Source organism: Nicotiana tabacum, chromosome 7 (genome assembly GCF_000715075.1).
Source record: "Nicotiana tabacum cultivar K326 chromosome 7, ASM71507v2, whole genome shotgun sequence".
NCBI classification, from domain to species: domain Eukaryota; kingdom Viridiplantae; phylum Streptophyta; class Magnoliopsida; order Solanales; family Solanaceae; genus Nicotiana; species Nicotiana tabacum.
Window position 1 is genome coordinate 179,266,267 of NC_134086.1, and position 21,510 is coordinate 179,287,776.

The 21,510-nt window shown below is 37.5% G+C and overlaps 4 protein-coding genes across 7 annotated transcripts; 2 read left to right on the forward strand and 2 right to left on the reverse strand.

Annotated features, from left to right (window-relative positions):
• The first annotated feature begins 2,866 nt into the window (after nt 1–2,866).
• Nucleotides 2,867–7,365, forward strand: LOC107770818 (uncharacterized). Its single transcript, XM_016590147.2, has 3 exons — nt 2,867–3,577; nt 4,221–4,340; nt 7,016–7,365. The coding sequence occupies exons 1-3, from the start codon at nt 3,017–3,019 to the stop codon at nt 7,031–7,033; spliced, it is 699 nt and encodes a 232-aa protein (XP_016445633.1). The 5' UTR covers nt 2,867–3,016; the 3' UTR covers nt 7,034–7,365.
• A 2,202-nt stretch (nt 7,366–9,567) lies between these two features.
• LOC107770819 (PTI1-like tyrosine-protein kinase 2) lies at nt 9,568–13,327 on the forward strand. 4 transcript variants are annotated; one of them, XR_012693715.1, is made up of 6 exons: nt 9,568–10,297; nt 10,404–10,513; nt 10,610–11,402; nt 11,963–12,216; nt 12,287–12,436; nt 12,889–13,025. XR_012693715.1 is itself a non-coding variant. In XM_016590149.2 (6 exons), exons 1-6 carry the CDS (start codon nt 10,046–10,048, stop codon nt 12,946–12,948), a joined length of 1,602 nt encoding a protein of 533 aa, XP_016445635.1. In that variant the 5' UTR covers nt 9,575–10,045; the 3' UTR covers nt 12,949–13,269. The 4 variants fall into 4 exon arrangements, 2 of the variants coding, with proteins under 2 accessions (XP_016445635.1, XP_016445634.1); XR_001644691.2 differs by having other exon boundaries at nt 9,570–10,297; nt 12,912–13,269; XM_016590149.2 differs by having other exon boundaries at nt 9,575–10,297; nt 11,963–12,199; nt 12,889–13,269.
• Nucleotides 13,080–15,819, reverse strand: LOC107770820 (GDSL esterase/lipase At5g55050-like). The gene is made up of 5 exons (XM_016590152.2): nt 15,456–15,819; nt 14,914–15,056; nt 14,503–14,724; nt 14,159–14,405; nt 13,080–13,903 (listed from the first exon to the last, which is right to left on the reverse strand). The coding sequence occupies exons 1-5, from the start codon at nt 15,712–15,714 to the stop codon at nt 13,680–13,682; spliced, it is 1,095 nt and encodes a 364-aa protein (XP_016445638.1). The 5' UTR covers nt 15,715–15,819; the 3' UTR covers nt 13,080–13,679.
• Nucleotides 15,820–16,508: 689 nt separating this feature from the next.
• LOC107770821 (L-ascorbate oxidase homolog) lies at nt 16,509–20,597 on the reverse strand. The gene is made up of 8 exons (XM_016590153.2): nt 20,300–20,597; nt 19,938–20,047; nt 19,036–19,306; nt 18,234–18,336; nt 17,791–18,136; nt 17,206–17,571; nt 17,037–17,115; nt 16,509–16,926 (listed from the first exon to the last, which is right to left on the reverse strand). Exons 1-8 carry the CDS (start codon nt 20,456–20,458, stop codon nt 16,714–16,716), a joined length of 1,647 nt encoding a protein of 548 aa, XP_016445639.1. The 5' UTR covers nt 20,459–20,597; the 3' UTR covers nt 16,509–16,713.
• Nucleotides 20,598–21,510: the final 913 nt, after the last annotated feature.

The following is a 21,510-nucleotide window of genomic DNA, read 5'->3' on the forward strand; positions in this document are numbered from 1 at the left end:
CTTGGATGTGGTGCTTCAGTACGTCCATCTCCAAGGCAAACAAAAAAAGCTGAGTGCTGACCCCTGATGCAACCCTATCATGACCGGGAAATAGTCTGAGTCCCATCTCACCATCCTCACTCGGGTCTCTGCTCCATCATACATATCCTTAATCGTCCTAACGTAGGCACATGTACACCTCTAGCCTCCAAACATCTCCATAAAACCTCCCTCGGGGCTTTATCGTACGCCTTTTCTAAGTCGATGAATGCCATATGCAAGCTCTTCTTCATCTTCCTATACTACTCCATCAATCTCCTAACAAGGTGAAGGGCTTTTGTAGTCGAATGCCCCGGCATAAACCCGAAAAGGTTCTCGAAAATAGACACATTCCTCCTCAGCCTTAGCTCTACCACCTTCCCCCAGACTTCCTCCTCAGCCTTAGCTCTACCACCTTCCCCCAGACTTTTATATTATGGCTAAGCAGGCGCTTGATACCCCGATAGCTATTGCAATTTTGGATATCGCCCTTGTTATTGTATACAGGAGCCATCGTGCTCCACCTCCACTCGTCGGGCATCTTCTTCGTTCTAAAAATGACATTAAATAACCTAGTGAGCCAATCCAATCCTACCTTGCCCGCACTCTTCTAAAACTCCATCGGAATTTCATCCGGCTCGGTAGCTTTGTCCCTGCTCATCTTGAGTATAGGCCCCTCAACATCCCCAACTCTAATCCACCTACAATACCCAAAATCACAATGAATCCCGGAGAGTTCCAAATCACCTATTAGAAATGCTCATGTCCCTCTCCTCGTTCAAGAGACTATGGAAGTAGGTTTGCCATCTCCGACGGATAAGCCCCTCATCCAACAAAACTCTACCTTCTTCATCCTTGATGCACTTCACTTGGTCCAAGTTACGAGCCTTCCTTTCTCGCACCTTGGCTAACCTGAACAACCTTTTATCCTCATCTTGGCCCTCCAGTTCCTCATAAAAACGACCAAAAGCTGTAGTCTTTTCCGCCGTAACTGCTAACTTCTCCTCCTTCTTAGCCAACTTATACTGCTCCATGTTCGCCCTCTTCTCTTCCTCGTCTACATTTTCCAATAGCTTCAGATACACCGCCTTTTTGGTTTACATTTTTCCTTGCACCTCTCCATTCCATTACCAGTCTCCCTTATGACCACCAAAGTAACCCTACGAGATCCCTAATACTTCTCTCGGCTTCCTTAATGTACTGCGCAATCGTGGTCCACATAGTGCTTGCGTCCCCACAACTTCTCCAAGCCCTTATAGTCAACAGCTTAACCCCGAACTACTGCACTTTATCTTCCGTTAAGGCTCCCTACTTGATCCTGTGTTGGCTATATTCAAAACCAAAAAAGAAATATTAAAATTTAAACTCCAGAGAAGCTCTACGATATTATCTTGGAGTTCATGAGAGGACAGTTCAAAATCTATGAATTTTTCCTGAAGTTTGAACAACACAATTGTTACTCTATGAATTTCTCGAACTTCAGTATATTGTGCAGGAGTTTTATTTGTAAAAGCTTGAACTTTAGCAAAATGTGTTGAGTTTTTTTTCGTATTGTATCAAGGGGGGATTTTGAATTCAAAATTTATTTCCATATTAAGAATTACTTTTCTCAATTACATTTTTAAGTTGTGGCTACATGTTAACAAGCATCAAAAAACCAGTCATCCGGCCATCCGGGCTAAGTTTTGCAAAGAAAAAGGAAACCAAAGGGGCATTTGCAACTATACCCGCATTTTGGGTCATATTTTAACTTATATTTGCTTTGCAAAAAAAATTACAAGCGTACCCACTTTTCGCGTAACTTCAGGCATATAGGCCTAAAGTAGGAAATTTTTTTGCCTGAAGTGTAGCAAAAATTCAGATATTTTTGCATGAAGTTTGGCCCGATCTGCAAAGGCAATCATACAAACTTCAATTCATAGTACAAATGGCAAACTTCAGTTCAATAAAATAACAACATGTGTTGGCTGAAGTTTTTGTTTGTAATTACTGAACTTAAGCATTCTAGTAGCTGAAGTTTTGTTTTGTATTTGCTGAACTTCAACATGTTTTAGTTGAAGCTTTGTTTTGTATTTGCTGAACTTTAGCATGTTTTAGCTGAAGTTTTGTTCTATATTTGATGAAATTCAACATGTTTTAGTTGAAACTTTGTTATGTTTGTAATGAACTTCAGGGCTGAAGTTTGTTTTGTATTTGCTGAATTTCAACATTCTAGGAGCTGAAGTTTTTGTTTATATTTGCTGAACTTCAGCATTCTTAGAGCTGAAGTTCTAAAATAATAATGACAAGTTGTCATTAAGATCCAGTTGCTAACTACTATTTATTGTATATTTTAGCCTTAGAATAATGGAATTATCGGGAAATTTGAAAAGCAATACTCCTATAAAACAAGATCATTAGTAAAAGTAACGTCTTCACCTAATGCACATGGAATCAAGTCGTGCTTTCATGTTTCAGTAGCAATTAAAATTAGAATTTCCGAACTGGACGGTCCATAAGCTAATTCCTAGCTGTAAAGAGCTAAAATAACAAATATAAGTCGTTCTTTCTCTCTCACACACACATAATGGGACAAGCAAATATATATGAATCATTAGGCTAGAACACATAATAATATCTCAATCTTCAGCATTCAGAAAATGAAAGAGTAAGAGGCCTGAAGTTGTTTAAACAGTGGACACAAGTTAAAACTTTAAAAAAAGTGGATATAAATTAATTGGGGCCAAATAGGGTGCCCTTGCAATTTTTACGAAACGAAATCAATCAAGTGTGGATCGAGTCCACCCAATTATTTTCACTTTTAGGCCCACCCATTTGGTGGCCCAATAGCATCTGCAACTTCGCCAGAGTCGGTAATGAGAAGTATCTACACGAACTATTCGGTTATTTTTTGACAAAAGCATCCACGCGAGCAGGAACAGGGGCATAGCTAGATTCGGAATTCTCGCTGAGCTCAAAAAGAAAAAGAGGAGATTGATCGTGAAATCGGCAAAGAAACATGCCGCCGAAGAAAATGGGAGTAAACAGTAAAGCCGAAGCGGCTAGGGCTCGAAAGGGCGCCGCCGAATCCGAACGCAAAGACCGTGAAACTCGGGAAAAAGAAGAGCAGTATTGGCGCGAAGCCGAGGGAGCGAAGTCACGTGCCGCCAAAAAACGCGAAGAAGAAGCCGAGAAGCGAGCCGAGGCCGCAGCAAAGAAAGCGGAGGCGCGTAGGCTTGCCGAGCTGGAGGAGAAAGAGCTCGAGAAGTCGATGAAGAAGCCGGATAAGAAAGCCAATCGCGTCTCGATTCCAGTACCGAAGGTGACCGAGGCGGAGCTACGGCGGAGAAAGGAGGAGGAGCAAGTGGCGTTAGCGAAGAAGGCGGAGGAGGAGAAGCGGAGGCAGAGCCGTATGGCGGCGGAGGGGGAGTATGAAAAAACGGTTCTTGTAACTAATAGGAATCGTGATGATTCAATTATTGAGGCTAGTACTGTGGATGATGCCATTGCTTCATTGGCTATTTCAGATAGTTTGCCACCTGATAGGCATCCTGAGAAGAGACTCAGAGCTGCCTTTAAGGTATTTCATAGCAGCTTTTTGCTTGCGGTTTTATCTATAATTTTAATGATAAAGAGTCTCCGCTTAATGCTGATTGCATTTCATTGTACCCCGGAAAAAAAAGAAAAATATCATTCTTTTTGTTGGAAAGCAATGGACGAATAAAGCGTAATGATATAGAGGTATGATACATATACCGAATATCAGCTAATTGTTTATGGTTACCCACCCGGTGTTCGGTGTTCGGTACTTGCTTTGGGCGGACTAATACCGAATAGTCCAACTTTGGGAGTGAAGCTCCCTGCCGAAGGCAACTCTATTCCGAGAGTTTGAACTCGAGACCTCTGGTTAAGGGTAGAAGAATACTTATCACCCACACAACCTTTTTGGTAATATCAACTAGTTTGGATTGTCCGTAGTTGATGAATATGGATTTATGTTATAGTAGTTTTGTAAGAATAGAAGTTGATCCCTCTTATTTGCAATTTTTCTTTAGCATGTACAACTTAATCTTCTGCTGGATCTTCTAGGCAATAGATGATTATTTTATTTATGTGTATAATTGTATAAAATGTTCTCAGTATGTTACTTTCTGATTTTGCACTAGCATAATTAAGGTTATATTGCACATTTTTATTTCGGGTGTTAATTCTGGTACTTGTAGGCTTTTGAGGAGGCTGAGCTTCCTGTTCTAAAGGAGGAAAAACCAGGTCTGACACACACTCAGTATAAAGACTTGATTTGGAAGCTATGGAAGAAGTCTCCGGATAATCCTCTTAACCAGGTACTTTAGCTTCATGAAGTTTGGATTACATTGATAATAGAGGGGTCATAATTTTGGACTGTTTTTCCGAATAATCTTTATGTTTGTTTTCATTTTCTAAACGATTTTTATGCGTAGTTCCCTGGTATTTGTCTACAGTACACGAGTAGTGTAGGTCAGAATTGAATAATCCTTGATGAATCGTTGGGTGATTCCCATACCAAGGTTAGCGTATTTAACGAAATCTTCTCTATTAATTATGTGACATTGGCCAATCTTGAAGTTCCCAACACATTCCAGGAGCTTGTGAAGGTTGACGTTGGATTTGATTACTGAAAGTAGGAACAGCCAAAGCTAAATGTTTCGACTGAGTTTTTTAGATGGAAATAATGTTCACCACCTTCTCAATTAACAATTTCAGGCTCATGCAACTGATTATTCAAATTGATCCGAGTTCATTTCCAAATTGTATGCCGGTGTTTTATCAATTTTATTTGGTTGATGTGGTGGTTGGATCTGTCATTCCAGCTTCTGGATGTTCTCATTCTATCACTAGCTTCAAGGCTACTTTAAAGTTTAATTGCTTTTCCGTTTGGATGTGCGGAGTTCATTTCTAGTGAAACATCGAATCACACTTGAGGAAACATGAATTCATTGGACAATATTGCTGGATCTTTGAGATGAAATAATCATTTTGCAGGGCATCTGGCTGCATGTTTACATATTGACGATATGATATGTAGGTTTATTTTAACGTGACCGAAGCTTCATTTAATAGATTAACTGAAATATAAATAATATAAGAAACTAAGAATATGAAAATGATTGATGAACAAATCAATATGCATAAAAAAACCAAATAGGTTGAGGTATAAACAAACGTTTTTTATGTCTATAGATGTTATTTATGTGATGTAGCATACATATATTGGAATATCTTTGTAATTGATATCTCATTTATTTATCAACTTTTTATTCATTTTTATTGTATTTTTATTTTATTTTATTTTTGCATGAGTGCATTTTCTACTTTTAGGTGTAGTTTAAGGTAAAAATTAACCCTCACCCAGTGTTTACACTAAAATATACTCCGTCCGTTCAATTTATGTGAGCCTATTTGACTGGGCACAGAGTTTAAGAACAAAGAGAAGACATTTGAACTTGTGGCGTAAAATAAGGCACATGTATTGTGTGGCTATAAATTATTGCATAAAGGTGAATTATTTTTAAATATGGAAATGAGTCATTCTTTTTGGCACGGGCTAAAAAGGAAATAAATTCACATAAATTGAAACGGAGGGAGTACTAATTTAGCATGGTTTAGCCATAAATTAAGGTGAGATATGGTTTAGTGATAATAGTTTATGTGGAGATGTATCATGTTTATGGCAAATTAGTACATGGTTATGTCATAAATTATTGTGAGATATGGTTTAGATATAAGAGTTTGTGTGAAGACATGTCATGTATTTCTTGGATTGGTGTAAACACCATGTGTGGGTAGGTTTTGCCATAGTTTTAAGCTAAGACCATCTTAGACAAAGAACTCAGAGCCTAAAGAGAAGAGAGTTCAATCTACAAGAAGCTGGCTAGAGGAGAATATCTGTGTTTGTTCTTCAAATGACACTAAAGGAGAGTAACTCCTTTCGGCTAATGGACATACTGCTCCAGTTTTTCCGGTGGATCCATCCTATCCCTAAGAATGGAATGAACGAAGTTAACCTATGTGATAGTGGGGAATAAAGGCCAAAAATCAACTTACCACTTATGATGTCTCATGATTCTGCCAGTTTAGAACCTAAGGAGGACTGGGGTCGCTAATTCAGAAAAGTGACAACTAAAAAATGTTTACATGATGAGAATTGGCTGTAAAACTAATAGGTACATAGTATTGCTTGGACTTCATATTTTTCTTATGACTTGATTACTTGTCGCTTTCTTTTTGTGTCATGTATTTAAATACTAAAGTAAAAGAAGTTGAAGTAGAAAAATTCCTACAAATATCATGGTCTTGGCTCTCTGGTTTATTTAACCTTTTTTTAAATCAGTAAAGGGTAATTTTATTAATTAGCAGCATTAACTGTATGCTGGGCAGCATGTATGGTAAGCTACATTACTTGTTATGTGTTGTGCTAAAAACAAATCAACCATTGCTTCTACATCATTAATTGAACGATATACATCTATATTTTACTATAATGCAGATTCATTTCTGATCTCGAAAAGCTTTGAATTTCTTTCTCTGGTCTATTTTTACCTTCGTAACAACAATTCTAGTGATATTAAGGAGTATAAATAGTTTTGGGAAAAGCTAAACCCCTCGATTATGTTTCCCTCAGCATTGATTATTAAATTGGAGGTAGATCGGTATATAATAAATTGACTTTTCAAATTTTTAATTTTACCGGAAACAGCCTCTCTACCTTCACAAGGTAGGAGTAGGCCTGCATACATACTATCTTCCCCAGATCCCACTTGTGGGTGTTGTTGTTAAAGCTTTAATTTCTGTGTAAGAGGCATTTGAAGAGCTTTGTTGAATGATCAAGTGTCAATGGTCACAGTTTTGATTTGCAGGCGATAGATATGGATAATTCACGTAGTTGGGGTTCTTAAGTTTCTCCTAATATGTTGTCATGTTTAATTGTTTGCAGTCCTTATAACAGAGTATTGCTTGATCTGATCTTAAATTTGTGCAGATTGCAGATAAATCTTAGGTGCACTTTGTGCTGATGCGGCGGCAATAGGTCCTCTGGACCGAGAAAGGGGCTGCAGCTGTGGGGATATGTTGATGGTATATAGTGTGACCTGATTGGTGTTGAAAGTCTTCTGCCACAGATGTTTGGGGTGTGCTTATAGTATGTTGCTTCTGGTTGCAAGTGTAACGCTTCCTAATTAGATACTATACTCCTGTGTATAATTATTAAATTAATGTCTGCTCCACAGTACTCGTGATGTTTTTCTGTCATTTAACTGTAAATAACGTACTAGTATTAAATAAGTCCTCGGTTTTTGACAGTGCATAATACAGTCGATAAGTTTTTGATCCTTTTTAGAAGCAAAGGGTAAAAGAAAGGACTGTAATCGGATGTATGAAGGGAAAATGTGCGAAGCCATCAGATAATTTCCTGTTTAGTAGTCGGAATGCTCAACTCTATGATTATATTTCCCATATCTTATATCTCTCCATTTCAAGTAGCCATGACTCTGGTCAATTGACTTGTATTCAATTAGTTGATGGTGGATGCATGGGTCAAAATCTGACCATATTGGTGGTCAATTGACTTGTATTCAATTAGTTGATGGTCGATGCATGGGTCAAAATCTGACCATATTGGGCGTCCTAAAGAGGAATGATAAGGGGTCGACGAAGCTGTAATTATGCCCATGGGGCGAGATAGCAAAGAGCACCACGGCCATTGTCGGAAAGCGTACATCATAAAACAAGCGTTGTGTTCGAGCAGACGACGAAAGGTACAGTCGTAAGGAAGTATGCCGGTCAAAGACCATTGGGTAAAAGGGAAAAAGGGAAAGAAACTATATATATGGAGAGGGAGCCCAGAGAAGGGGGGATTCGGAGGAGAGCAACCACAATAGAGGAATTGAGAGAAATCTCTTGTTCATCAACAATTACCTCTCTTCCCTTTCTTTGCTCCCATGATTACGATGCATCTCTGCGCTGGATGTAAGCTCATCTCTCATGTTTGATGTACGATTATTACATTAATAGATCTTATACGTTCTTATTCTTCTTTTATTTCGCATTTTATATGCTTGGATTTGGAATTAATTATGTTATGACTAAGATTTACCTTCTTAATTACCAATAATTAGTTCGACAAATGAGTTTTATACTTTTTGCTCAAACAGTGGACACTTGAGGAAAGTTGTGAAATGCCTATTTCCCTTTATTTTGCTTTGGGGAGTCAAAGAAGTCAGAAATCCGGAGAGGAGTACGGATCATTGTGTTTTTGCTGTTAGGCTTGCTAGATTAAAGGTTAAGGTATCTTTACTTGGGTGTAAATCTTGATTCTTTTGGTATAAAGTACTTTGTGGAGTCGATGCTTGAGATCAAATAAGGGGTCGTTTGGTATTAGGTATAAGAAGGTATAGGGGTGGTATAAAAATTTAATACCATTTTAATATTATGTTTGGTTAGAAAACCAGTTATAAGTTATCTTGGTGTTAATTTTAACACCGGTATAACTTATACCTTATAGAAGATGGGTAATTAACATCGGTTTAACTTGTACCTTCTTCTTAAAAATTATGCAATTGTCATTCTTAATACAACATACCAAACAGTGAATAACCAACAATCCCAACATAACTTATCCGCATAATCCGTATTCCAACCAAACCACGAAAGGGTTAGAGAAACTCATATTAGAAAGAGTTTCTATGTTCGGTATGTATCACATAAGTGGGTAGTAAGAGCCCAATTGGTGCTTTTCACGTATAGGAGTTGGTGTAAGCCATTGTCGTGTTGCATTTATGCGATTTGATAAACAACGTACATTTGGTGCATATCAAACTTGCTTTATTGCCATATGTGCAGAATTTGCCGAAGTAACAAGTTAATGAAATATTCCTTTATGCATGCCTGGAGAACATCTTTCACGTGTTTGAGCAATTGAGAAGTTTTGTCTCGTTACCTCTTTGAAGGGCTTCATCTTTTAATCCTTGGTAGTACAATACTCCGAGAACGACAATTTCAAACGACTTGAAATATTTCTCTCTATTTTTTTCTTTTTTCTGGGAGCAAACTATTTTTAGTTTAAATCAGTGAGAATGATATCGATATTTACTTTTGTGATAATGATGATGTCTCATTAACTTGGGCGCATATAACTTTGTCCACCAAGAATTAGGCAAATAGAAAGAAATTATTTAAACTTTTTTTTGTCTAGAATTAGATCTGGCTTTGGTCTTCAATATCATTGGTTGCAGAATGATATTGATATTTATACATAAAATTTAGAAGTATGCTACTATGGCACCAAGGTGAATGCATTCAAAATTTCATGCCTTGTCATTGGTTACTTTGTTTTTTTTGTTTTGTTTTGTTTTGTTTTTTTTGTTTTTCACAAAGGGGTAATGGTTCACAAGTTATAAAATTGGAAGTTCGTTAAAACTCTTATAATGAAGTGTCGGCACATTGCGAGCGAGTTGAATTTTGTCTAATTCTGTACCTATCAACCTTATAGTAAATGTTAATACCAACCTACTGGAATTTATTGTGAAGGTCCACAAATCACCATCAACCGCCAGAACTTGTGCTTTTAGTTCATTGTTTCTCAGATTTTGATAGGTAACTTAAAACTTAAAAGCACCTCCATGAGCACTCTGACAACGATTCAAAATTTAAACTTGATGCCCTCAACTTTTATGTTCTCAATAGGTTTAGATTTTAATATTTCTTGAAATTCGGTGATTTTTCACATATATATCTCATGCTCAGACAAAAATGCCAGATTCGAACTACAGTCAAACCTCTCTGTAACAGTCTCGTTTGTTCTGAATATTTTTGAATGTTATAGCGAAGCGCTGTTATAACATAACATAAAAATTGGTTCCGGAGAAGCTTGGCTTTTATAGTGGAGTGTTGTTATATAGGGATGCTGTTATAGAGAGGTCTGACTGTATTGAGTATATATTGTATCCACCTCTCTCTAGCAACGTTTGATCAATTGGCAATGGTATGCCAGCATTGGCCCTGAGTATGTACAATGTTTGGTAGTTCAAGTGCCAAAGGAGGAATTTCCTCACTCCTGAGAAGAAGGAGAGTGCCCAAGGCCAAGAAGCGAACAATTGTGGTCGGTCTCAAATCCGACAATAGCAGCAGAGAAATGCTGCTTCGTTTGCTCACTTCAGTTGTAATGCCCGGAGACTATGTTCTGGCTGTTCATGTACAACAACCTAATGATATTTTTGATCCAAATACTTTTCACAGACATGAGGATATCTGCAAATCAAAGCAGGTTATTTTTCATTCCCAAGTTTCATTTTACACTTGACATATTGCTTATTCCCACCAATTGTTTGCTAAATTGCTAATTCCATAGTTGTACAATTTTCTTTTTTTAGGTGGATTTTCAAATCAAGGTTTGTGTAGGAGAGTCGTATATAAGTGAGCTGAGTAATCAAGTACGTATAAACTTTGCCACAATGCTTGCCGTTGGATGCAGCAGCCCCTGGTATACATAGTTCCTCTCTTATTTGCTTACAGGGACCGTTTTGGTGGTTCCTCTCCCTTTATTTGTCTCATTTTGACTTTTGATGTTCAAGTCCAGTGATCAGATTGTTGGCAAACTTTTGAAAGAATTGCCTCCTACTTGCTTACTTCTTGTAATGGATAAGGGAGGAAAAGTCCTACTCCAGAAGTCGGGGACTTCACAAGAAGGCGCTCCAATTAAAGTTCTACATTCATCTGAGTCCTCTCTGTCAGCTTCCAGCAGCTCTACAGAATCGAGAAATAAGTATCAGATTCAAAAATCTTTGTCAATGCCGTGTTCCTCAACATCAACGTCATCACAGCCGACTGAAAATGCAACTTTTCCTAGGACCAGGAAGTATTTGCAGCACAAAAATACTGCAGCTAAGAATCTGTTTCAGAGGTTAGCTTACTTAGAGATGATTTGCTGCACCAGACGCTTCACAATTGATGAACTTAGATGTGCAACAGATAACTTCAGTCCCAATCTGTTGACTGGAGAGGGTGGTCATAGTAGAGTCTATCGAGCTAATCTCGACAACGGGCAGGTTGCAGCAGTGAAAGTCCTTAAAAACACACAATATTCCGAAGATGATCTGTTCGGGGAAGTTGAAATATTGAGCAATCTGAAACACGAGAACATAATTCAGCTTGTCGGTTACTGTTACAGTAAAGACATGGAAGCAATCGTGTATAATCTACTGAAGGACAGTTTAAAGCAAAGGCTAAAACAGCTTAATTGGAACACAAGGATGCAAGTTGCTATAGGAGTGGCAAGGGGATTAGAATACCTCCATTCTCAAACCCCTCCTATCATTCACAGAGATGTGAAATCATCAAACATTCTCTTATCTGGCGATTGCCACCCACAAGTAAGTATCTTATTTGCTCGGTTTCCTACATTAGATGGCTTCTCATATTCATTAGCCTGTTTTTGTATTTCACTGATTGCCATTGTGAAACTATGCTATAGGAAGATGCTCGCTGACTAGTCTAAGAGATGTTAGGATTATCTAATTCCTTTTTTTTATTTTTTTATTTTTGGTTTTTGTCCTCATAACTATGATAAACCGTTTAAGCATACCTAAGGCATATTTTGGACCCTTAAAGATAAATAATGACGATGATATGAGTTGATCTTAAAGAAAGAAGCGAGAATTCATATAGCCGACGCAAACTTGTTTGGGTCTGAGGCGTAGTTGTTGTTGTTGTTAAAGATTAAAAATGATGGAATGGTGCTTGAATATATTACTTGGTGAATTCTAAACCTAGTAGTTGCGTTAGGCCAAATTAGTGAAGATTGGATTGGTCCCGACTTCAAAAAAAATTTATGCACGTCCACTGCCTAGATACTCAATTTGATAAGTTGTAGATGATATAATTTCTACATCCGCTTTTGTTACACTTGATGATTTTTGAAGCTGAAACGTAGCTATCAGATTTTGGAGCAGCAGTAGTACACCAGCAAACTCAGCAAGATTCAGCTTTTGTGAAACCAGTTCACGTTGTTGGGACATTTGGATACCTGGCGCCTGAGTACATTATGTATGGCAAAGTTGATGAAAAGATAGATGTATACTCTTACGGGGTAGTCCTGTTGGAATTGATCACAGGGAAAGAGGCCATCCAAACAGACCTGGAATCTCATCATGAAAGCTTAGTGCTGTGGGTAATAATACGAAGAATGTATGCCTACTTCAAAAGATAAACGATGTTTATTTTCTTCAATGATTTTGACTCATAATGTGAATTGCAGGCGAGGTCTCTACTCAGTTGCGGTCTTTGTGATCTTCTTGTTGATCCTGACTTAAGCGAGAACTACAACAAAGATGAGATGAAAACAGTGATTCTTGCAGCACGGCTCTGCCTCTTGCATTCATCTTCAAGGAGGCCAACGATGAAAACAGTAAGTCCTTTTTTTGGTTTTGTACTTCCTTTTTAGACATTTCCTTCATATTGACTTCATTTCAACAGCATGCAAAGATTTTTGATATTGCTTCTAATTTTCTTGATCAGTAGAGTAAAATTTTATCAATTGTATCAAGCTATAAGAACGCGCTGTAACAATTACAGCACAATGCAAAACAAGACATATTCCATTTATCTTTGTAGGGATTCTAAGATCTGACAAAGTTTCAGCCTCATTTACAAATCGCATTCTACACCAAAAGAAAGCAAATGTAAATAATTAAATTTGCTTCTCATATTTACAAACTTAACATACAAAAGTGGCATAAACTAGCAGAGATATTCTTAAGTTTGTGAAGTCATGATGATGGAAACCTAAATTAGTTGCATCTATCGAAGTTTATGAGTGATGCTAAAAATAACACGAATGGTGCTGAAATAGAATGGAAGATTTTGAATTTGCTGGTGTGCAGATTCTGCGTTTATTTGAGGAGCCAGAGCACTGGTTAGAACTGCAGAGAAGGAGAGAAGAGCTTCTGGATGGAATTGGTTTGAAAGATGAAAGTTGCTTGTGCAGATGCTACGCATCAGATTCTGATGAGACCATGTTGATAGAGGATGGCTAATCACATGTTCTTGAGTTTTCCTTGATATATTGGAATGTACATACTGGGTTTTTGTTGTTCGCCAATACCACCATTCGTTCTCAACCCGGTCACTAAATAAAAAGGAAGAAAAGAGAATTAAAGAAACCATTTCTTTAGGAGATTGTAGTTCTATGTCAAAGTGATATTTGAGTACCAATAGACATGTCTTCATTATGTTGTCAAACATTATTCCTCAAGTGTAAACTCTATGTTGTAGCCCTAATAGTTCTTTTCTTTCTTTATCTTTTGTTTTTTCTGTCTTGCTGATTCCAATTTAAGACATCATGTTGATTGTTTTTCTCCTTTTTGGTTACTCTGGGGGATTGGAGAGGGTTATATGAGCTCGGCCTGAAGGCGATGGCTTTTATTCCTTCAATTTCATAAAACATCACGGAACAAGAGAAACATTGTTTCTGTCCTCTCAACTAGTATTGAGATGCATGGAATGACTACAAGTAACTTCACACATAATAAAAAAAATTCCAAATACTCGAAGGCAGAGGAACCACGAGTAGGACATTATTGGAAGTGTAATGGAGAGACTGAGAGGAGAAAGTAACAATCTGTGACATTGACTTGGCAGGTTCAATGAAACTAATTTTCTGCAGCCAGCTGAGCAAAATTAATTGGAGAAACATATTGTGTTGGACCACCATACAGTGTATTAGCCGCCAACTGTGCAGCAGCTTGTGTTGGGTGGAACAAATCCCAGAATATAAACTTTCTGCGATCTGAACAAAGATTAGCTGTTGGATTACAAATTCCTTCGGCGTTTAGTGTTCCATGTCCACAGCAGGCTGTGTCCACATTTGAGAAGTCTGAAATCCAAGAAAAACAACATTCTCACATTTAGTTCTACTACTTTGCATATACTCATAGTAGAAAGAGGAGAAACCCACATATTTATCAGTTTTACCAAAAGGAGTATTAGACTTATATGAAAATAAATTGTAGTTTAAAACTTTTAAAATTAGCACAGATAATCTAGAGTAGTATAATCACAAATTCTTTCTTAGTTGTAGAACTGTTAATCCTTAACACACTGTTATTTTGTCAAGGGAAGAAGTGCTTACTGAAGGGACGTGGATTATCTATAACGTCTATGGTCATTTTGTATGTGTCCCCTAGCGCATACTTCATCCCGTGCAGCTCTGAGCTTAGGTTGCACATTAACTTGTCAAGAGCTGAATGGAAACATCGGGCAAAATCATTCATAGGCTCGAAACACTTTGTTGCGTTCAAAAGTCTGTTGGCTGGACAACAACCAACTGGTGGCACGCTTATGATGCCAAACTTGCGTGCTCCGAGGCTGTACAAAGTCTGTTATATAGCAAATGTGGTGTTAGCTTCTGATAAATGCCATTTTCGAGTTTCTGCATATGCATGTTGAAGGAAGAATTTTAAGTAGAACACCAACCTTTATGTGGTTCTCGTACGCTTCCATGAGAAGGTTGATAAACTCTTCTTTAGGCATTGTACTTCTGGTCTTGAAATAAACAAAAATGTCATTGCTTCCGGTACTGATGCAGAATAAAGATCTCGCGAGCAATGCTTTTGTTGATTCATGACCAAGTGCAGCAGTCAGATTCTTGCGTACAGTGACAAATTGGTTTATCTGCTGTGGCAAGTTCAGGACATTCTGTTTGGAGAGAGAGAGAGAGAGAGAGAGAGAGAGAGAGAGAGAGAGAGAGAGAGAGAGAGAGAGAGAGAGGTAAAAATACAAATTCAGACGTTGCAGTGATCCAAAAAAATTTCTTTTTCTTTTGTGAGAGATGATTATTGAGCATATTATTCAGGAATCTGAAGTAATAGTAGTAAAAAGCTTTACCAGCTGTAAACCAGTCTCCTCGAGGAGACCAGAACCTCCTGAGGCGAAGTTTACACCTCGATATATTCCCAATTGAAGACCGTATTTCAGGCTGTGAAGAAATAGAAAAGGGGGCGGGCTGCTATTGTATCCGAAAAGCCTTGCTGCAATTAGAAAGTGCAAGATCCTTCATTAGCGCTCTACATGTAATAGTGAAATGACTGTACCCAACAGTATGACCTAGTGGTCAATGAAATGAGCGAAAATCATACGAGACCACTGGTCAAATTCCATTAAAGACTAAAAACACTTGGTGATTTCTTCTCATTTGTCTAAGCCATAGCTGACACTGAGCAAAGTTACCTGATACCTGTGCTGTTTGGAGGTAGTAGGTACTCGATGGAATAGTCGAGGTGCGCTCAAGCTAGCTCGGACTCCACCGCACCAAAAGATAGTGAAATGACTCTATATATGACATGATGTAGAACAAGTAGGAATGCCCTCTCAAAATCTTATTGGTTATGTTCCTTAGACCTAATGCTAAAACTTTAGTAATCACTAACCAAGATGATCAGCACTGTTTAGGCCATTGCTGAATCTTCCAGTTGGCCTTGAGTGGACAAAATCAATGCCATTATGAGGAAAGTTAGCTGTTGCATGGCAGTCAGGGATGTAAGAATTAGTTCCAACATCTGCTGTTGAATCCCCTAGTATGAAAATAGGCGGTGGCGCTGGCCGCTGTGCATCAGCATTGACTAAGTTGGGGCCGAATGTAGATAGACTCAGGACAATAAGAAGAGAGAAATGACATATCTTTTCCATGGCGAAAATGAGGTTGTTTTAGTGTAATTCCCTTCTGTCCCCTCTACCTAAATTCTCGGTATGTTTGCGTTAGTTATACATACCGATGCAATATTTTCCTCTGGGAGAGAAGGTAATTTATAGGCTATTCAATTGAGCATAAGAGGATTATGCGTTTACTTTCTAGAGCAGAAGAAGACAGTTTACCAGCTAAGCACAAGATTGGGCGGACTGCACAATAGTTGGTATGTTTATCTTTCAATATTGTCCCTAACCTGCATTACTTGTGGTGATAATCACACTGTTAATTAATTATTCACAGTCTGATGAAACAGTCAAAATGCCTCTTTTGCATGCGTATTTATCTACTTGGATTATTGAATCTTGTAGTACTGATATATTGTCTCTCTTTTCATCTTCTTGAGCCGTGAGTATACCGGAAACAACCTCTCTACTCCCTCGGGGCAGAGGTAAGGTCTGCGTACACACTACCCTCCCCAGATCCCACTTGTGGGATTTTACTGGGTTGTTGTTGTTAATTATTGAATCTTGTTCTTTTGAGGAAATTTTTCTTATTTCTTTATGCAAAAGAGTTGAAAAGTTCTTGTTACTACGATGAAAGCAAGTGAGAAATGTCTTATATATTTGTTCCATATTATTGGCCTTACTTCCATTCTATATTGGAGATGTTTACTATTTTGGCCTGATGAGGTTATCAATGAATTATATTTTCGACAGTGACGCATGCCTCCGTAATGGACAAATCTTTGCTTCTTGACAGGAAAACATGTAAAAACTCTTTGAGACCTGTTATTTGTAATTGGAGAACTTTAAACCACATTTTATACATAGTTAGTGACAGAATACAAACACCACAGCTAAGTACATTCCTAATAAGCGATAATACGAATTACAGTGGAAATAATGGGGGTTGGATTAGTAAAATAATTGCAAGTGAAAAATGATTAGCAGCAATATAAAGATGACAAGAGGTCATTTTTTATTTTTCTTTTGAGAGAACTATAATGCTCTTATGGCTCTACCCCTGGCCCTGCCACAGTGCAAAGCATTCTTTGGGATAGGATATTCGTCGCGGAACGATTGAACTGGTGTATATACTCGCAAATAAAATTGTTGCCCGAGGTATTGCCTTGCCCAGAATTGAGTCCTCAGGTTCCACATTCCTACATTATCCAGGGGTATATATATTGCAGTCCATGATCTTGGATAAACCTGTCAAAGCCAATTCACAAGGCGTCACATTTATACTTGTTATTCAACATTTATCAATATGAAGTTGTGAAAAATAATATTGAGTAATGAGTTCATTATATTATTCTAACCTGCGTGGTACAGCGTGAAACTGCGTCTATAAGGTTGTACTGTTTTTTACTTGCAGGACTCCATCTACCACCATCCATTCTGTGAACATTACAAAACTTCATTGTTTAATTAAGTAATTAAAAGCATATAGTTTCTTATGAATACAATGAGATGTTAATGTGTAATTACCCGACGACAAAGAAAGAGTAACCATCAAGATGCCAGCTTTGCATAATGTTCTCTCTGTTCTCAAAAACAATCTCCACAAATGCTCTGTAGTCTGCTCCCATAACTGCTGTGTCAAGGTGTATGTGTCGACCTGTAGGCTGATCAGGGATGCTTCCTACTTCGAATACTCCTTTGATATTATAATAGTCTGCTAGCTTAAGCGGCGTATCGGCAGGGATGAAGGACACACCATTAACTGCATATCTCTGTTTTCTATCAACTAAGCCAGCAGAATTTGCTAGTCTTATTGTTCTAGTGACATTTATTTGACCATAATGGTAGGAGCCTTGTGGGTTTGGTCTTGGTCCACTGGCTGTAAGATTAGTCCTGTAAATCATAGAAAGAATCAGTTTCACATTGCCCTTTCAATTCAAGAAAAAGAATAACCCAAGTACATGCATTGTCTAAAAGTAAATAAAGGTGTCATTGAATTTAGTTTGTTCCAGAAAATAGCCACAAAATGTCCTGACATGTTTAAGACAACAAGTTCCAATTTTTTTTTTCTTTCTTAAATTTCGTATATAGTCAAATAGCTTCGGGGAGTACCTAATAGAACGAGCCTGATTCAGGGACCAAGAGATGTCAGTGGTCGGCCCTGGAGGAGGTGGTCCAGAAACCGGCTTTTTAGAGTTGCTGTAATGAAGAATGGCTGTGGAATTAAGAATTTGAGTGGTGAAGCGGCTGGAAACAGCAATGTAGTAGTCTTGAGCAGGCTGATCTGCAGTGACCAATACTGAGTAGGACTGACCAACATGCACATCAAGAGAAGACAATGTAGTTTGTATTGTATGAGTTCCCTCAACTTCAACCAACTTCATCTGGTGTCCCTGAATTCTAAAGTTAAGTGTATTTTGAAGTCCCACGTTGGATATTCTTAACCTGTATGTTTTTCCTGGAAAATTATCACCCATTGGAGGTCATTACTTTCCACGTGAAAGTTAACAAATGGTTCTTGAAAAAGAAAGACTGAATTTTGTTACTATGTATACCTGGTTCAACAGTGAATTTTGCACCATCAGGACCAAGACCATTGATCTGAATGCCATCAGGGAATTTAAGCATCTTTCCAAGGTCTAAAATTGTTTGTAATGCCTGGAAATCAAAAATCAATAATTCCAACATTGTCAGACAAATTAAATTTAGTCCTTGTGAATAAGGAAATATGCTAAGATTAAGAGTGTGTTAGTACGACGAAAGTCATTTTCTGGAAAATATTTTTAATAAGGAAGTCATGTTATGAAAACAGCTTTTCTTGAGTCGAGGATTCCACAAGGTAGGAATAAGGTCTGCATACACATTACCCTCCAGACCTTACACCTTGTGAATATTAGGTATGTTGTCGTTGAAGTTATGTTATGGTGTTTGATTGCCTTACTTAGGCGGAAGTCATCTTCCTTTATTTTCTTCTTTCTTAGAAGTCTTTTTTCTAACTATGTTAATTTCTCACTTTATATTACTTGATCAACTATCAGTTAGGCATTATCATTAATTTCTATTACTCAAAAATTTCGTAAAGACGCTCTTCGGTTTGGTAATATAATTATTGATTTTCAATATATAATTTTGAAGGGCAGCCTTGGCGTAACTAGTAAAGTTGTTACCATGTGACCAGGAGATCATGTATTCGAGCAGTGAAAATAGCCTCTTATAGAAATACAGGGTAAGACTGCATAAAATAGACTCGATGGTCCGGCTCTTACACTACATTTCTTTTAGAGCAAAATATTTTTCGTGGAAAATAACTTCTGTCATACCAAATGCGCACTCTGAGATGAAATGAAGTTGGAATACCTTGTGATCAGTTTTGTACCAATCTCCAATAAGAAGGGTGAAATCTCCAGCAGGTTCAGGGAAAGGGACTGGAATTCTTGGCCTACTGAGAATCCTAATTCCTCCAAATCCACCAGCGGCTTTATGGAATTTAAGAGATGGAAAATAGAAGAAACTTCCTATTTGATCTTTCACTTGCATTATGTATGTGAAATTTTTTCCAGGAGGGATGGGACATGTTGTTCCATATACACCATCTTCAAACGAATTTTTCCTTTGTTGGAGCCCATTCCTGCATTATAAATTTCCAGTAAATTACTCATTGTTAAATACACTTGGGAAATAAAGTCCCAACTATAAGCCAAGAAAAAAAGGAATTGATAACATATAGTATATATAAAAGATAAAAAGGTGGTTCTCTTTAGTTTCTTCATTTATGCTATTGGCATTTCGTGCTGGACTACTTTCTACTAACCACTTAACTGAATGAGTGATTTTTTATATGTGTCATTTACTAGTTATACACAAGAGGAATTGTCAAATAAGGCATTCTTGAAAAAGAGAAGTCCATTTGATAGCACAAAAAGTAAACACTTCTAATGATTGTGTGATAAAGATAGAGTTAAGTTAAAAAAGGAAACTATAGACTTTACCAGGCTATATACACTTTATTAAAACGTGTCAAGACTTTACATCAGTTTAGTAAATGCACGTAATAGAGAACTAAAGTGTGTTAGAATTATGCATGTTTAGTATCTTTTAACCAGTTATATATAACAGATTATTTATTGAATTCTTAAATTATCAAGTTAGAATTACTATAGAAAATGAGCTTTTATTACAGGTCATCTGACCTTGATGGTTTAAAAAAGAATACATTGTTAGTGCATAGAAATTATTAATTAAAAAGGTGAAGCACATACCAGGTGAGAAGAAATGGGTCAGGCAAATCATTATGGACGTTGATGATAAGGTTGTCATTGGTAACGCTGTATATATCAGGACCCGGAAATTGTCCATTTATCAGAATTCCCTGTCGCCATCGTCCAACATAAGAACATTAGAATTTTAATAGAATTATAGCATTCGTCGACGTACTAAACACGTCCTGAATATATATATGTAGGTATACCTGTTGGCGGACGCCAAGAGGATATATATCGCCATAGCTAATTCTCCAGTCGAAGTAACTAGACAACAGAAAATGACTTCCTCATGAAAAATATGTTATGAAAAATGAATTTTATAGTATCAAGCACAACAAATATAGTGAACAAACAGGTACCTGTTGGCGGACACCAAGAGGATATATATCGCCATAGCTGATTCTCCAGTCGAAGTATCTATATGGATCTTCAGCAACTACTATACAAATCTCCAAGTAGAGAGCCACTAAGGCAAAATAGCACCACCTTCTACCATTTTCCCCTGATAGCAACCTCATTCTTTTCGGTTTCTTCAAGAACAACTAATAATAATACAAAGTAATATATATTAGCAGTATCTAAAATGAAGATGATAGTTGATGTGTGTGTATATATAGGTATATATATGAATACAGGTTACGAACTGTGAAATGCACAGATGAAATGCGAGAGTTATATATACAGATATATGGAAGTGGGAATTAGGAGAAAGAAAAAGAAGCGTCGTCGTAAGATATGGTTTAATTAATTAATGGGTTGATAACAGAATGAAAAACACGCATCCGAGACTCATGGTTTGAAAGCGCCATAAATCTTGGTGTATTGCCAGAGACAAATTATGAATGAAACTAAAAAAGAGAGCTGGTCTATAGTTGTAATACTGACCCTACACTTCCACTTGTTATTTTGCGTAGACTTTCCGTAGTCTCAATTCTGGTGGGACCCAACATCTCTTTTTTTTTTCCGCAATCCGCTAGACAAGCGCATAGGGTTAGTTTTTTATTAATAAAAAGAAAAGAACATACAACAATTAGGAATAGTACAAATAAGGGGGACAATAGCACCGGTATTGTTACCCATATGCCTTGGCTATATAATCACTCCTCTGCGCCTCACAAAGCCTATGACAGCCTGATGTAGAAGATTCATGGTGCAGCTGCTTGCAAAGTCTTACGAGGGCATATAATCTCATAGCCGTGTGGATAATTTCCAAAGGCATAGGACCAAGGTAACACAAACCGGGCTAGACCTTATCTTACTAATCCTATTGACGCGTAAAAAAGCCTCACCTACTAGCATGCATGTAAAAAATAAGAACTGGAGAGTACCAAATATTCAATGATCATCACAGAGTTTATAACATACTCTGTGATGATATTACAAATGAGTATACTAACATAATGGTAGAATAAAATGAAGAAGGAATTAAATTGTTGTCCCTTCTTGCCCAAACTTATAAATTCTTCAATTTGTAATTCTTTGTCATCACTGTCCCAGCTCTTCAAAATGTCTTCAAAAATCATGACTTCTTTTTTGAACGGTTTGACCTCGTTGAGGTAGTTGGGACAGC